The sequence below is a fragment of the Myotis brandtii genome, unplaced genomic scaffold (genome assembly GCF_000412655.1).
Source record: "Myotis brandtii unplaced genomic scaffold, ASM41265v1 scaffold500, whole genome shotgun sequence".
In the NCBI taxonomy this organism is placed as follows: domain Eukaryota; kingdom Metazoa; phylum Chordata; class Mammalia; order Chiroptera; family Vespertilionidae; genus Myotis; species Myotis brandtii.
Genome location: NW_005369062.1, coordinates 2,082,944 through 2,100,851, shown reverse-complemented (window position 1 = coordinate 2,100,851; position 17,908 = coordinate 2,082,944). Strand labels below are relative to the sequence as shown.

The 17,908-nt window shown below is 39.4% G+C and overlaps 1 protein-coding gene across 1 annotated transcript in view; it reads right to left on the bottom strand.

The window, feature by feature from the left end:
• MRPS31 (mitochondrial ribosomal protein S31) overlaps positions 1 to 10,363 on the bottom strand; it is a 53,679-nt gene extending 43,316 nt beyond the window's left edge. Inside the window, exons 1-2 of the mRNA XM_005876952.2 lie at positions 10,106 to 10,363; positions 6,746 to 7,030 (exon numbers count right to left, since the gene is read on the bottom strand). Of these exons, the coding sequence (XP_005877014.1) occupies positions 6,746 to 7,030; positions 10,106 to 10,230 (410 nt within the window). The 5' untranslated portion in view covers positions 10,231 to 10,363. The remainder of the gene's footprint in view (positions 1 to 6,745; positions 7,031 to 10,105) is intronic.
• Between the last annotated feature and the right edge of the window lie 7,545 nt (positions 10,364 to 17,908).

The window sequence follows — 17,908 nt, the reverse complement described above, 5'->3', positions numbered from 1 at the left end:
CTGAGTGTGTCCCTTATGGATCTGAGGAGTTGTAATCTGGATGGTCCCACTCTGACCACTGGGTACACTGGCACTTGGATATCTAAGGAGGTGCTAATTTAGCCTCTGCCTGGGGCTACCCAGCAGGAACTATGGAGAGATCTGCAGATTCCTCTTCTTTGTTTGGGGTTTGGAGGTGCCCAGATGAGGCCCAGCTGTGAAGCAATGCAAGGTGCTGTGGGGCCTTGGGCCTTCTTTTGGAAGTTCTGGGTCTCTCTGACCCAGCTGCAGTTTGTTAGGTAATTTTAGATTGCAAAGGGCCAGGCCATTCATATGCAAAAGCCTCTGGGCACAGCTTGGGTGGAGTGGGGTCTCAGGGAATCAACAGGGCGGAACAAAAACTATGGCTGATCCTCAGCCCTGCCCTAAGAGGCCCTGGGTCTCAGTGTCCCGCGGTAATCGCTGCAAGCACCTCTGAGAGAAAGCCGCCCTCAAGTTCGGACCGATGCCAGACAGTCCAGTTTCTCCCCGTATGAGACTGGGTCCCCAGAGACTCGCCTGGAACTGGAGTTCAGAGCAGTCGGGAGCTTGAGACTCCCTCCCGATTGAAAAAGACAACCGCGTCCTCAGTTGCCAGCCCTTTCCGCGTGCGCCTCCGTACCTCTGCATTTTACTTCTGCACCTCCTCTGAGTTTCAGTTTGCTTTTCTCTTTCCTTCTAGTTGTAGAATTTCCACTCAGCCAGCCTTCCTGTGATTCTGGATGATGTCTGTTTTGTCTTTTAGTTGTATTTTTGAAGTGGTGTGTGAGGCAGCAATTTCAGGTGTTTACCTATGCCGCCATCTTGGTTTCTCCTATTTACATTTTTTAAGTCACCAAGAATCTCAAGGAGTGAGACCCAAATTAATGTTTTGCTATACCTGGCTCTCTATAGCATTATCTGGTGTCTAATATGAAAATCGAAGTTCCCAAATCCCTAAAAAGTTGCTGGATAAAGATTTTAACCCTTTTCGGTCCAACGTGGAGCCTGACTGGACAGACCAGGCGCTAGGAGCAGGTCCAACGTCGAGCTGAGGTCTAGTGAGACAGATAACTTCAACATTCAATCCCATCAATTAATTTGGACCAGACTGTTTGAATTCCAAAAATAAAACTGGCCCGCAAAGGGTTAAGGACTTCACTGAGATATGGGGGATCTAAAATCTGATTAGTACTAATTTTAACTGTTACCTGTGAATAAGGCTTAAACCTTATCTCAAATCACTGTGTTTCTTTCATAAACCACTTGTTAAGCATATTTTCAAATTTTAATTCAGTCAAACCTCAGCTCTGGAATGTCTCCCATCGCAAACAATTCAGTTCTTGACCAAGTTGTTCACTTCAGTTCAAAACCTGATAACCCTTTCATTCTGATACATGACAAAAAGGGTCTCTCAGGGCACAAACAAAGAAGAGAATGAGTCAGTTTACTCCTAAACCTTGTGTTAAGACCACAGGAAATTGTGCTATGAATATTTTCATGTTTTTTCTTTTGTTGCTGGTGAAACGTACAATTAGCACAATTTTAAAACATAAAAAGGCTATCAAGTGTGCTGATGTTGATAAGGGTATGAAAGTGCTCACAAAACAACAATCATAGGCAGAGGCAGAAAAACCACTGATTTGGAGAAAGGGGAAAAGCAGTTAGCCAGTGACAGCATTTTGGAGGCAATATGTGAAAAAGCAAAGATGTTACACCCCTGGAATGAAAGGTATTTGTTTAAGGCTAGTTGGGGGTGGTTCGATAAATTTAAGATAAGAAGTGTTTGTTTATAGATTAAACAGTACATTAGACATGTATTGTATATAAGTAAGGTTAAAACGGAATCATTTGGGGGTCTGGAATGGATTAATTCAATTTACATTATTTCTAATGGGGAAAAAATGATTCGGTTTTCAAACAAACCACTTCTCCAACAGTCTTCCGGAACAAATTAAGTTCAAGAACCAAGGTTCCACAGTATATATAGGGTGTCCCCCAAAAATGTATACACACACTTTGAATAATTATAAATGCAGTGTTTATTAATATACATTTCATTTTCAAAAGTGAGCTATCAGCTGTTAAAATGTGTATACATTTTTTTGGTTCACCCTATTTGATCAGAATATGCAAAGACTATAGATGAGCATTCATTTTCTAGAACCATACATTTCATGACAATGGTGCTCTTTATATAGTCATAACTTCTGGGTTTATAATTTGAAATATTCTAATTAACAAAAATTGTGGGGGAACCTCTATCATCAAAACTGAGGGATCTTTCTACAAAGATATTTAACAAGGTGATGAGAACTTTTAAAAAAATGTTTTTATTGAATTTTTAGATAGAGATGAAGGGAAAGGAATAAATAGAAACATCGATGAGAGACAAACATAGATAGGCTGCCTTCTGCATACCCACTACTGAGAATTGAGCCCAAAACTTGGGCATGTGCCCCGACAGGGAATCAAACCTTCGACCTCTTGGTGCATGGAGCTATGCTCAACCAAGTCACACCAGCTGGGCAGTGATGAGAACTTTTAAAAATATTTTTTAACAATCTACTCTATTCTGTAATTCAGACTATTTCATGAATACATACTTTTTCACTTTATACCCTTCTGTGCTTCTGAACTTCTTTAAAATGAACTGTGTGACAATTTCAGAAAAGGAACCCTGAGGAAGTGAACAATACTATTTAGTGGACACATAAATTGTCATAACTTTTTTCAGGCAATTTGGTGACATGTATCATAAATCTAAAAAATATATAAATTTTTTGACCTGGCAATTCCACTTCTGGGAATATTTGTCTACAGAAAACATATATGGAATTTGAAAAATTACTGTACACTCCAAACTTAAGACCTAAGAAATTCTATCCGCTGTGCCTGAAAGGCAAACCATCTCCGAGCTATATAATTGGGAGATGTTTCTCATTCTAAGTCCCTCCAGACAGAACAATGCTAAAATTCAGAAATGGCTTCTGAACAGAAATCAAATCCAGGGCAGTGTCAAGAAGTAAAGACGGCCATGGCTATAAACCCTTTGTTAAGATCTTAGAAAGATTTAAATTAGTACCTCAAAGAGCCTTTCAAACAAGCAACTGGACTTGTAAGAAACTTAAGAGTGTGGTCCACCGCCTCTCAAGAACTCATGTAGAACAGGACCTTAGTTCCCAAACTGTGCCCTAAGGCTTCCTGGAGCACAACAGGGAATACTGTGTCCGTCACTGACCTCGTGAATACTAACTCAAGATAATACACGCTTTTAACATTACACTACGGCATTCCTTTAGATGATATATACATGTGAAGGTGATTTTCTGGCAATTGCTGTGATAAAAGGCAAGTACTCTTAAAAAATCAATGCAGCACAGGAAATAAGAGTGGTGGTATCCAATTTTTTTATTTTTTATTTATTTTAGAGAGAGAGGAAGGGGGAGACAGAGAAAAATCAATTTGTTATTCCATTTATTTATGCCAGCGGTTCTCAACCTGTGGGTCGTGACCCCTTTGGGGGTCGAATGACCCTTTCACAGGGGTCGCCTAAGACCATCGGAAAACACATATATATATATATAATTACATATTGTTTTTGTGATTAATCACTATGTTCTAATTATGTTCAATTTGTAACAATGAAAATACATCCTGCATATCAGATATTTACATTACGATTCATAACAGTAGCAAAATTTCAGTTATGAAGTAGCAACGAAAATAATTTTATGGTTGGGGGTCACCACAACATGAGGAACTGTATTAAAGGGTCTCGGCATTAGGAAGATTGAGAACCACTGATTTATGCATTCATTGCTTGACTTTTGTATGTGCCCTGGCTTCTTTGAAGACAGGACCACTGATAGCAATTCCAAGATATATCATTTATATCTACACCACACACTATTCTCCACTATTCCCAATTTTGATTTCTTTAAGTAGAAACATGGAGCAAGAAGTTAAAAATGCTTACAAAGCAATCTGAGTGTAGAATTTTCCTAAATGTTTATGCTTCTCTCATTCATATCTAATTGGAAAGCAATTTCAAAAATTACCTTTACTGAATCTTTGCATAGCGTTCAACTCATTTTAACCATTTCTATAATAGTTAATTAAATTACATAACTATAAAAAAAAAAAGCACAATGGGTCATAAACAGGTCAGGAACTAATAAACAACTCACTCTAGATAAGTATTTATATATATATTTGTGTGTGCATTACCTATTTTATATACATATATATGTGTATATGTATGTGTGTGTGTGTATATATTTTGTTTCTAAAAGGAGGAGGATGAGGGACCTGTTAGGTCTGATCAAATCATTAAATCGATACCCCCTCCCCTGGGAACTGACCTTTAGAGCACTTCACAACAGACATTCCCTTTTGCTTAGACCACATTCCACTGGCTAAGACCACATTCCACTTGCTAAGAACATTATCTTTCCCCTCCAGAGCTTCCCAGGGAATTCCCCGCTCAGAAAAAGCCCACCTGGAGTCCTTTAAAATCTCTGACTCCCCACTTCTGGGTGCTAGCACCATTTGGGGGCTCAGCCCATCTGTTCTCCAGATGACCTAATAAATTTATAATGCCTTACCACTTTTGGCCTCGTGTATTCCTTCAGAACCTATTATGGTCACTCACTGAATTAGCTTACTCTCTACCACACAATTACGCTTTACAGAGATATTTTTGATACAATGTGATATAATGTAGAAAATAAGAGATTCCATAAAAGTTCTGAAAATAATAAAAAATTAAATCATTCTGGGAAATAGGAATCTACCTTACCTGTTTATTCTGCTAAGAGAAATCAGTGATGGGGATCTTAAAGTCACATACCTTATTATGTAAATCAATGATGTCATTCATGTAAGACATTATCACTACAATAAAATACTGCCATTTAAAGTACATCGCAAATGCTAAAATATCACTGCACTTATAATTAGTGAAATATAATACTCTTGACAAGCATAAGTAATTGCAATATTTTGAAGACACCAAATAAGCTCAGAGCACTGAAAATTACTAGTCAAAAGAAGTCATATAAAAGTTATTAAAAAACATACTAAAATTCCATGCTAGGTGGAATTTTTAAAATGGAAATTTCATATAAACAAGCCCTTCAGAGACAAGAAGCTACAGTGGGGCCTTGACTTACGAGTTTAATTCGTTCCGAGACCGAGCTCGTTAAGGAGCTCGTTAACTCAAATTACTCTATCAACTCAATGCAAAAAATTGGCCGAGAGACAGCTGGTATCTCAAAAAACTCGTTAGTCGGGACACTCGTAAGTCAAGGCTCCACTGTATTGCAGTTAATACAGAGACATATGTAAGAAAGTGTGGGAAATTCTCAATTAGATTACCTCCCCTTTCCTCTGACTGTATACAGATATTCCCTTCTTATTTAAATATAGAATAATAACAGCATTTCTCAAGTAATTATTAGAGTCTCTATTTACAAACTGATATTTGGCCTCCATTAATTCGCTGATCCCATCTACTCTAATTTAATATTTTTAAAGTTTTTAAATGTAAAAATTCTGCCTGGATGTGAAGAGCTATAATTCAAGTCTGGATCAGAATTATCGTTGACCACCTTCCACTAATCCGTCCACTCCCCCTCACCTGCACTGTCAAAAGTCTCTAAGAGTTTTCACAAGTTTGCTTCAAGTTTGTCTGGACTTTGGAAAATTCATCAGAAGAACAAGGGACAAAATCCACATAGATAAAACAAATTACTGAAGTGATTAAATGATGTAAAGTTTGTAAATTGTATATAATCTATAATAACAACAGTATAATATGCTAATTAGACCAGATATCCTCCGGGACGTCCTTCTGGACAACCTTCCGGATGAAGCCAGGGCTGCAAGAAAAGCCCAGATCCCGGGTGCCTGCCAGCGGCTGGAGGGAAGCTGGTGCCAGCAGCCGGGGGAAGAAAGGCCTATTCTTGCACAAATTTCGTGTTTTGGGCCTCTAGTTATATATAATAATGATTGTTTTGTTTTAAAAAGCTTCACTTTTCAAAAGGCTTCAGCATAGATGTCACACACCCAGCTTCTAAATGCACTTAGGATGATCTGTGTGCAGATATTTAGTTTGCAGTTTTTCTAAAACAGTTTGCATGTCTCTATTTCATAGATAAAAGAGACTTTTACATAAATGCAAATCTATGAATCCATTTTGTTCCTTGAAACACTGGTAATAGTAAATCAGTAAGCATTATCTATTCCTTTTAGATGCTGTGCTAAATCCTGGAAGAAAAATAATGAGCCATACAGGTCCTACTCTAAAGAGGTATCTGCCCAACAGGGAAGATAAATCAAACAAGTGGAAAATTAAGTAAAAAAATTCTTTTTTTAAAAATGTTAATGAAAATAGGAAAAAAAGTAGAGAGATGAAAGTTTTAACAGACTAACTAGTATTCAGATGATTCTCAATATATAGAGACTCAGAAAGGAGAAATGGGATCAGGGACAGGAGGGTTGGGAAAGCTTCACAGAGCCAAGAGTCATTGCTGAGTGGAGAAGGCAGACACAGGTTGACAGGCAAAAAGAGAATGTATTTATCAGTCCCAAACAAAAGTATAGAGGAAGAGGTATTTAGGGGAGAGGAAGCACTCTAATTTGAAGATGGACTAAAGATTTCTAAAAATGTTCTTTTCTAGAAGAAAAAATGTACTGGAGTTTCAGAAATTACTTTCAAAGAACATTCAAACTATAAATCATTTACCTCTTCTTTGGGGCATCTTTTGTAGCTTTTTGAAGTCTGCCAGTTGTAGCTTCCAAACTTTTAAGTGGTCTTCTGTTGGGTGGCTTTGTGGTTTGTACATTTACTGTGCTTATTTCAACTTTCATGTCCTTAAGGATATTTAGCAAGTCTTTTTTCGAATTCTCCTTTACATTGTCTTGGCTCTCTGTCTGCTTGGAAATCTCATGGGTTGGAATGGACTGCCCATCTTTTTTGCTACAGATCGCATTGTTAGTGCCAAAATATCTTTGGATATAATTTCTTGTCCTGGAAAGATTAAAGAAAAAAAGAAAAAAAATACAATGCAAAAATAATCAAGCAAAGACTGAAAAAACTGTTTCTATGTGTTTTTAAATTTTTCAATTCAAGCCCTTCCCTTTTCCTTTTTATTTTTTTAATTGAGGTATAATTGACATATAACATTGTATTAGTTTCAGGTGTACAACATAATGATTCAATATTTGTATATATATTGCAAAATGACGACCATAATTGATCTAGTGTTTTTTATTATTGTTGTTAACAACCATAATGACAGCAAATTTAACTTTTATTAAACATATACTATGTGCCTAGTCTTAGACAACATATTTTTGGTAAATTTTTTCATACCCACATCAACTCCATAAGGTAGATTTTATCCCCATTTTGCAAATAAGCAAACTGGAAATCAGAGAAGCGAAGTAACTTACCCAAGGTCATGAAGCTCAGAGCTCACTAAGGTCTAAGACATACTGGTGGGCCACAAATGGGTTACAGATGTGCTGAGATATTGATCACCTAGGCCTGGGACTGCTGGTGCCTCCTTTCATTCACCTCAGACTTTGATAAAAATATCACTTTCTATGTGCTCCAAGATTTAAAAAAAGGTTGTGAAACACTGGCATGATTAATAAATTTCAATTTATTATTTTTAAACTCAAATCTGACTGACTGCCAAGGCCTTCCTCTTACTTAATATGATATAATAATACCTCTTTAAAAAGTCATAATTAAACAACATTAAAATAAATAAATTTCTATCTAAAAAATGTTACTTTCTATTAAAAAAATTCTGGGTGTTATCTAAGCTGGTTAACTTCCTCATTAAGCTATGTGCCATTTAACCAATCACTATTTGTAAGTGAAGCTAAAATGGAACAGAAAAAAAGAATATTTTGATATTAAAGAACTTTAAAAACTAATGACTGTTTTAGTTTCAGTAATAGAGTATAGTGTATAAAAAGTCACTCATTAAATTGGCAAATATCTACTTTAAACTGAGCACTATACAGTAGTAGGCACTGATGATATATTAGTAACTAAGAATTTATTGTTCCTATCTTGAAGCAAACAGGATAGAGCACTGTTTCTCAAATTTTAAAATGTATAGGAATTACCCTAGATTTGTTAAAACACAGATTCTTTGGTCCCAGCAAAGAATTGTGATTCAGTAGCTTTGGGGAAGGATTTGAAGTTTGCTTTCTAACAAGTTCCCAAGTGATGCTGATGGTGGCGTCAGAGGGCCACATTTGAGTAGCTGTATTATGTATGTTATTGAAATCCTTAAAATCCAAACCATTTTATTATTCCTGCTTTACAGAAGAAACTGCTGCTCAAAGAGGTTAAGTTAATGATTCTTAACCTTTAGAGGTCATATGAATCACCTAGAGAGCTCATTCAAAACTTCGATTCCTGAGATTCTTAGTTGGTAAATTTGGAATGGGGTTCAAGGATATGCACTTAACCAAGACCCCAGGTGATTCCGATGCAATTGATCTCAAAGACCCTACATCAGACTGTGGGTTAAATACTGTATCAAGTTCTCAAAGCCAGCAAATGGTAGTGCCACGTTAGGGACCCTTAAATGAAAAATAAAATGGCTATTTTTAAAAATGCTGAAACAAACTATTTTATTTATAAAAATAAATGTCAGAGGTTAATACATCAGGTACTTAATTAGAATGAAAAACCTATTGCATAACCGGCATCCTCATATTACTCAACTTAGGAAAATGCTCTATTATTTCTCACATGGAAGTTAAATTAAATTAAAGGTGTCACAGAAAAGTGGCAATCAGGAGAATGAATCTCACATATAACCCGTATTTCAATGTTTCCCTCCAATGTTTCCATGCAATAGCACCATGGAAAGTATATTTACACCAGGAAAATCATGTCTAGGAAGCGACTCCTTAACACGAAAATAATAAACCTCCAGCTCGAACCTCCCACCTGAGTATGTTTCCACAGAGAGCATCTCCTCAGCACTTCAAATGCAACACATCCAGAACCGCACTCAAGAACTCCCCTCGGACTGCCTTCCATTTCTCACATTTCTGTATTGAACGGGCCTCTTGCCACAAATGGGTATTTCTGTATTCCAAAAACCATGACATATTTTAAAAGCTTCCCCAGAGCTGCTCCTCATTCTTCTGTTAACATTGGGGACCCTAATCCTTCAAGGTAACCAGCTGAACTCTTTGCTTTGACTATCCCACCCTTGTCCTGTCACAGCCTATCAGCCCTATGCAATCTTCCTCCTCCACCCCCTGCGTCTCCCCGTCCCACCGCTACCAGCACGCTTTAGCGCTGTGCTTACCACGGTGGCCCAAAATCGTACTGCACGGAATAGGTGCAGTATAATTAAGTTTCCATAAGCATGAGCGTCCCCAGAGAATAAATACCAACACCAAGTATGCCACAACTCCTCTTCTTGTCCGGCTAATTCCCACCTGAGTCCGCCTTCAGATTATTTCAGGTTTCTTTCCCAGAAAGGGTACTTTGAACGTCTCCTGCAATGGTTAGGTGTCCCTATTCGCCCACTCAGCAACTGTCTCCTACATTAACAGAGCAGCCTGTGCTGCCTGTGCTAGCTCAGCTATTACTGCACTTGAATGTCCTCCTGGGTGTAGCTGGAAGCTCCGTGATGGCAGGACGGCCTTATTCGGGCTTAGCATTAGTGCTGGCGCACTGTAAGCACGTTCAATAACACAGTGAAGAATCAACAGGGCCAGGAAAGAGACCATCACAGTCTTGGGAGGCAAAAAATAAAGGTTCGCTTCCGGAGGCTGGATAAAATGAGGGGGGAGGTGGCGAGAAGTTAGAGGCGCGGTGTGTCACAGAAAGAGCACAGGACAGCAGACCCGGGACGCACCTGCAGCTGTTTCCCACGGGCACTCTGACCTTGGGCAAGTCGTTTTATCTTCCCGGGATTTCCCTTTCCTCAAATTTCAAGCAAAGGCTTCTAAGATCCCGCGGGTTACAGAGCGCAGGAAGCGGGAGAAGGATAACTGAACGTGCTGGAGAGGGCAGGGGTTTTGCCGGAAGACCTGCGGGGCCAACAGCGCGGAGATGAGGTACCTGACGGGTCCGTGCGGAGCGCCGAGGAGCACAGTCGCAGCCGCCGCCGCCTCTGGGCCTCCAGGACACAAAGGGAGGCGGGAAAGGGGGCGAAGAGGGAGGATCGCTGTGACTCTTGGAAACATTGCCCAGAAACAAACTGAACCGCGAGCGGGAACAGCGTGCCCACCGCCAAACACGTCCCCCGCCTCTCGCTTCCGTTCTTCAGCCTGACGCGTTCCCGTCCCTCAGCGCTCCGGCGGGCCACAGGGTCGGGTAACTGCGTTCCGGGCTCGCCCTTGGCTCCTCCCTCCCGACGATGCTAGTCGCAGAGGCGGAGTCGACGATGGTGTTGACGGAGGTTCCCTAGGACTGAGGCGGGACCCGGACAGGAGAGCCGGTCCCCCGCCTCTCGCTTCCGTTCTTCAGCCTGACGCGTTCCCGTCCCTCAGCGCTCCGGCGGGCCACAGGGTCGGGTAACTGCGTTCCGGGCTCGCCCTTGGCTCCTCCCTCCCGACGATGCTAGTCGCAGAGGCGGAGTCGACGATGGTGTTGACGGAGGTTCCCTAGGACTGAGGCGGGACCCGGACAGGAGAGGACAGGAGAGCCTAGAGTGGAAGGAGCGATCTACTGTGCAAACACTACAGATGGGGCCACTAAGATGAGGCGGAGAACTGACCCTACTGGGCAGTGTTTAGGGGAGAAGATCCACAGTGTTCATTAAAAGCCTCAAAATGATCCATGGCCACCAAGGAGGTTAAAAAATAAAAATAAAAATAGGGCATGCTGCCCCATAAATTAGTATTTCTTTTCAGTCTCTATTCTTGAGGAAGAGTGAAAAGATGAGATACATTTTTATGTTCCAGAACTGGCTTTAGAGATAAAACGATGCAAGAGAAAGACTTGGTTTTATTCCGTCCCTCAGGAAGGCCGTGAACAGTGGCCCAGAAGTGATGAAGGGTTCTCAAATCTGGAATGCATGAGCATAAACTCTGACAGAAATGCCGGCTCATGGGACCCTCTAGGTTAGAATGCCATACTAGCGGTTGAATGTTGACATAATTTCTCTGCAGTTTCAAATAAGAATCAAGATTGGTACTACATTTTTTGTGATGCTGAAAACTCAGCTCACATTGAGAAGATCTTGCTGTGATGGGCATGCACGCTTAGCGTCATATAGTGAAATGGGTATAGATATGTAACCTTTAACTAACGTAAAGAAAATTTTGTAACTTCTTTGTACTCTATGTATCTTGATGTTAATATGTACTTCTTGGAGGCCCAGACACGCTCCTGCCAGGTGTGACACTGATTTCCATTTAGCTTGTAAAGGAAAAGGTTGTGGTTAAATGCTCCAGCCAGGTGTGACACCACACCGGTTTCCAGTGATGGTTAACACCCTTAAATAGGCTCCGAGAGAAAGGCTCCGGGCTGCAGCAGGGGGGGGCTTCCTACGGAGGCACGTGTTACAGACACTGGCCAGCTTTCAATAAATCCTCGCTTGCCGCTAAGACCTGATTGGAGTCGGTGGTCTTATTCTCGCAATGTTGGTCCATAACATTGTTAAGATCCACTAGTCCAGACAGAACCTTTGTGACAATGCTAAACACAGTACACTAACTTATAGCCTAGATTGTATCTTAACTAAGGTACCCTCTATGTCAAAACTGTTTCATTTTCTAGAGTATCACTATCTGAAATTTTCTCATATATGTATGTGCTTAAACACTTATCCTGTGCTGTGTTCCACAAAGGATTGGACTTTATCTTATTCACTGCTGCGACCCTGGTTCCTAGAACTGTGCCTGTCATATAATAGGTGCTCAAAAATATTTGGTAAATAAATTATTTACAAGTACAAAAGAAAAAATAGGTGCAGACAGTTTAAGTAATTTGCCCAAGTTCATACAACTAGTAAATGGCAGTACTAGACTCAAACTCAGAACCATCTAACTCTGATATTCTTGTCCACTGGAATACCTGAGGGTTTCTGCCTTTGGTCGTGCATAAAAGTCACATGGGGATGGTTGCTCACACATTACTCAGACACTGACTCCATATGTCTGAGTCTGAGAGTCCAATAAGCACCCAAGGTGATTCCAATGTAGGTGATCCTCAGACAAAACTTCCTGAAACACTGCAATGACCCTATGACTTATTTAGCTATTCATAGCTTTGCATATTCTTAGAATAACATAAAGGGAAAGTGAAATAATTGGTGCAGGAACAGAATATTACTTTGGATGAATCTCAAAGGCATTATGTTAAGTGAAAGGAGCCAGACACAATAGACTATGTGATTCTACTTATATGACAATGTAAAGAAGACAAAGCTATAGGAACAGAAATCAGATCAGTGGTTACCAGGGGCTGGGGATGAAAGGAGGTGACTGAGTATGAAGGAGTACAAGGAAACTTTGGGGGTTATTGAAATACTCTATATCTTGGAGGGGGTATGATCTTTCGTGATTATCAAAACTCTCAGACCTGTACACCTGAAAAGTGTAAATTTTACTGTATATAAATGATATCTCAACAAACCTGACTTTAACTAAAAATGTAATCATTAGAGTAATCTTGATCAGCCATAAATCAAACCATAAGAGAACAATACATTTAAAAAAATAAATCTGGCCCCGATGTGGCTCAGTGGTTGAGCATCAACCTATGAACCAGGAGGTCACAGTTTGATTTCAGGGCACATCCCTGGTTGCGGGAATGATCCCCAGTAGGGAACATGCAGGAGGCAGCTGATCGATGATTCTCTCTCATCTTTGATGTTACTCTCACTCTCCCTCTCCCTTCCTCTCTGAAATCAATAAAAGTATTTAAAAATAAATAAATAAAAATAATAAGTTTGTTCTTAGAAAAACCATAACTTATGCAATTGTCCAAAGCATTTGCAACAAAAATGTAGCTTGAAAGTAGATTTCCCCCCCTCCTTTTTCCTAGCATTAATTCACTAGATATTTTCTTCCCAGTGCCCTTTGAAATGTACTTTTTAGGACAATGTGTCTTTGTCAAGAAGCAGCAAATCAAATAAAGTAGGTCCTGATATCTATCAGTGACTTTGTCCTAAATGTCTTATAAAATCCTACACTAACTAATTCGATGAGCCTTCCATGAAAATGAAAAAACAAAATACTATATATTTTACTTGCCAATTGCTGCATAACAGACCACTCTTACTGGCTTAAAACAACATATATTTGTCTGGTTCTGTGGTTGAATGGGCTCAGCTGAGTGGTTCCTGCTTGGGGTTTCTCATGAGGTTGCAGCCAGACAGCAACTAATCTGAACTGGATGCCCAAGATGGTTTTTTCACTCACATAGTTGATGGCTCATCTGGAATGCCTGCAAGAAATAGGTCTCTCTCTCTCAAGGAACACTTGTGCACTGCTGGTGGGAATGCAGACTGGTGCAGCCACTATGGAAGACAGTATGGAGTTTCCTCAAAAAGCTGGAAATGGAACTCCCATTTGACCCTGTGATCCCACTTCTAGGAATATATCCCAAGAAACCAGAAACACCAATCAGAAAGGATATATGCACCCATATGTTCATAGCAGCACAATTCACCATAGCTAAGATCTGGAAACAGCCTAAGTGCCCATCAGTGCGGGGGGGGGGAGAACACATATGTAATACCCTTTGTAATACTTATTATAATATTTTTTTAAAAAGAATAAAAAAAATACTGACATGAAAAAAAAAAAGAAATAGGTCTCTCTCTCTCTCTCTCTCCCTCTCACCCTCCCTCCCTCCAAGTGGCCTCTGAAGGGTAGCATAATACGCTACACCAAAATGTGCCACTTTGATACAAGGATAATTTTCAGCTGCAGGCATTCGAAATGAAGCAAATATTGGGTGGGGCAAAAGCAGGTTTACAATAGTTTGTATGGAAAATAATACAATAATTAATAAATAATAATACAAAAATAAACTGTGTTTTGTGTACTCACAACTGTAAACCTACTTTTGCCCCACCCTGTGTAGACAAGAAAAGCTCTTTCTGGACTCCCACTATATGTCTAAAAGTGGGACCTCAATTTGTAAAGTGGTTCCCCCTTCCTTCTCTACCAAGAAAACAAAAGTAAATCACTGGAGACAACTTGAGAGCCTTATCATCCTAAAGATGGCACTAAATATCTTGGAGGGGGTATGATCTTTCATGATTATAAAAACTCTCAGACCTGTTATATACATAACCAACTTTACTAAGTAGCCCTTATCTTAGTTCCTCCATATATTTTCCTTCCCACAATTTTCTGCCATAGCAATTTAAAATCCTTTACCTTTGTCTTGTCACTTCTCTAAAATTTTATGGTTCTTTTAAGATGCTATATAAGCTCGAGTTTTAACTAGCTCTTTGAGTTACTCATCTCTGAGCACTCCGACAACATCCAAGTAGGAGTGTATAATACTTGTGTTAATACACTTTTATTTATTATTATCTTGTTAATCTGTCTTTTGGCAGGCAAATTGACAGAGTCCCAGTCAATGAACTTTGGATGGGTAGAGGGAGAAGAGATTTTCTTTCTCTTACACTTTTCTTCCTGGCTAGCTTGGGCTTTCTAACAGCATGACACCTTAGGGTGTTTGGATTTCTTAAAAGGAAGCTAGTTTGCCTTAGAGCAAGCATCTATAGGTCCAGGCTAAAGCTGCCAAGGTTTTAATGATCCAGCGTGGAAAGTCACACAGCATCACTTCTGCAATGTTCTACTTATGAAAAATTAGCCACAGGGCCAGCCCATGTCCAAAGGAAGGGGATTATATCTCTCTTCAAATACCAGGAGAAATGGTTCATTGGGTACCATCTTGGAGACTTATACATTGTAGTAAACTTTTAAATATCCATTCACTTTATCTGTCTACACTGCTACTGTTTTTTTAATTTCCAACCATTTTAATGACCTTTAAAAATTTTCATGTTTCAATTTGCATAAAATTTTGCAAAAAACTGTCACATACATTACTTAATTTAATCATCATGATAACCATTGACATAAGCAGGGCAAGGATTTTTAGCTTCAATTTACTAATGAGAAAAATGAGCCTCAGCTAAGTTAGGTGAGTAAATCAATTCACATGACCAGTAAGTGTCAGCCCACAAGTCTCCCAACTCCTAACCAAGGTTGTTTCCCTATTTCTCATGTCTGCTAAATGGCATGTTTGTGTTTCATTGGCATCATTCCAGTCTGAATGTTGAAGTTCCACTGATAACATGCAGGTGCTGGTGTCACCAAAATCATGCTTCTGACATTAGTGTGGTAAGTCAAATTAAGAAAGAGCAAAGGGGGAGGGGGACCAAAAAAGAAAGAGCAAAGGACACTTTAGGGACCTACCTACTAGAGAGATTTTAATTAGAATGTATTTTAAATTGAGGTTGTAGGTGTTGATTGCATTATTTAAAAGAAAGAGCTTCTACTATTATACTATTGAAGACTCTCCTGCCCCCAGCAAGATAGATCATCAGTAGTGGTAGAATTTAAAGTTGTCATAAATTAGTTTACACCCCTAAGTAACTTTTGAAACCTATTACTTGTCTCATCTCCCCTTCCATCTATTCCTTATTAGGATAATGAATAAGTAACAAATGAATTAGTTTAAATTTTACTTCCCCTTCTTGTCCTTGCCTTCCTTTTCCTTGGTTAAAATTAAGTCTGAATAGTTGCTGAAATAGCCTAAAGTCAGAGGTGGCAGAGAAAAAGGTTTTAAGGGGGGTGATTGATGCATTGATAATAGTATTGTCCACAACAAGAAAATCTTGTACTGGTAAAATAAATTTACAAGACACTGCATTGTAGCATCCAGTAGCACAGTGATAATTAATCAGATTCTTTAATCAAATTATGCTGTGGCAAGAAAAAGAGTGGGTGTTTTTTCAGGTATTCTATACACTTCTAAATATACAAGGGCAAATTATGACCTGCTACATATAAAGTGGCCTGTGATCTTTTTGTGATATTCCCATGAAAACAGTAAATAATGAATCATGCAGGTAGTAGGAAGTATTGATTATTCTGGTTGGACTTGGAAAATGTTTAACTTCTGACATTAATATATGTGAAGAGAATATATCTCCTTTTACTGTTTTCTTCACAACTGACATGCGCTTAGAGTGGGGGAATTCCGATGGTTGTTTGACCTAACAGTGATAACTGAAATACTCTTAAAAATGTGGAAACTTTTAAACAACATAGTGTAGTCACACACTTAACATAAAACATGGATCATCTGCAGGATTCTGTACTTTCTACCACTGTCCTAAAGAATAAAATGGATACAAGTGCTTATTTATTTACCAATGCAGCACTAGTTTGAGCTCTTGATCAGAGAATATCCAAAACAAAAGAAATGTCACTTTTTTCCCCCTCTGGGCCTTCTGAGAAACTTGACCAAAATAAATTACTCAAGGTTCCTACTGAGCAGTGATACTATATATGTTACTGTCTGGAGAACAAACCAAATAAGAACTTCCTAACACTGCAAGAGCATTGCCTTGGGTATACTTGCTAGGAATCAGGACCCTTTAACAGCAATTCACTGTTTTCTTATACACCTCCATTTAGCCTGCTTTTTGCAAACTACTATGGCAAATGTGTTTTGGGGGCCATGCTTGAGATTTCTCTAGTTGGATAGAAACTCTTCAATAAAAAGTTGGCAGGTTCTGACTTACTCTCTCTGAATGTTCAAAAATGCAAGTTCCTATTGGGGAAAGAACATTAAAAGACTTGAAGATCTATTTTATTGGTAACTTACAATGCAAAGTATTTTGTTTGTAAACTTCTAAACTTTAAAACAAGACAGCCTAGGTTAAATAATATAGTTTTCCAAAGCTGAATGTGCTCACTTGGAACTCAGTTTTTCTGCTTAAAGCAAAAAACAACTTTCTAAAACTCCTAGGCAGGACACTACTGTTTTGGTGATCTGTAATTTAGATGAACTGATCAATCTGTTGGTAACATCCCTTTTTATCCCATTGGTAAGGGTCTAAAAAATTCTAGAACAGATTCATTTTTCTAGTCTTACACTGATAATTTCATTCCAAATGTCTCCTGAGAGGAGTATACCATATACAGGAATCCATCTTCATCCTTCTTACTTTCATACACTTCTGAAATCGGTGTGGACACACTCACCATGCTGTGCCCATTCACCAACAGAAAGAAGGCTTGATTAGCATTGAGCTGTGATCGACTTCTAATTATCTTGATGAGGTCACTCATGTTGACATGATCAGGCACAAGATACTTGATTTTATCCAGGACAGGAAGCTGCTTCCCACTCTTTTTTCTTGTTTTAAATATATTTTTATTGATTTCAGAGAGTAAGGGAAAGGAAGAGAGAGAGAGAAACATCAATGATGAGAGGGAATCATTGATTGGCTGCCTCCTGCACACCCCCCACTGGGGACCGAGCCCGCAACCCAGGCATATGCCCTTGACTGGAATTGAACCCGGGACCCTTGAGTCTGCAGGCCGATGCTCTATCCACTGAACCAAACCAGCTAGGGCTGCTTCCCACTCTTGTATCATTCTATTATCACTGGGAGTTTGGTAGGATGCTGCTCTCAGATAAGTCAGAGATCTTTTACTCTTTGTTGGAAGGTGTGGGGCTGAAGGCCTTCTCCAATGGCATGGCAAGCGAGGCTGTGAGCAGGCGGCGAGGCAGAGGGTCCCACCAGCTTTAGGTGGCATGGGTCAAGTGTTTCTAATAACTTTTAAACAACTCCGCTATTTTATTTTTTAAATATGTTTTTATTGATTTTTAGAGAGAGAGGAAAGGAGAAAGAGGGAGAGATAGAAACATTGATGAGAGAGA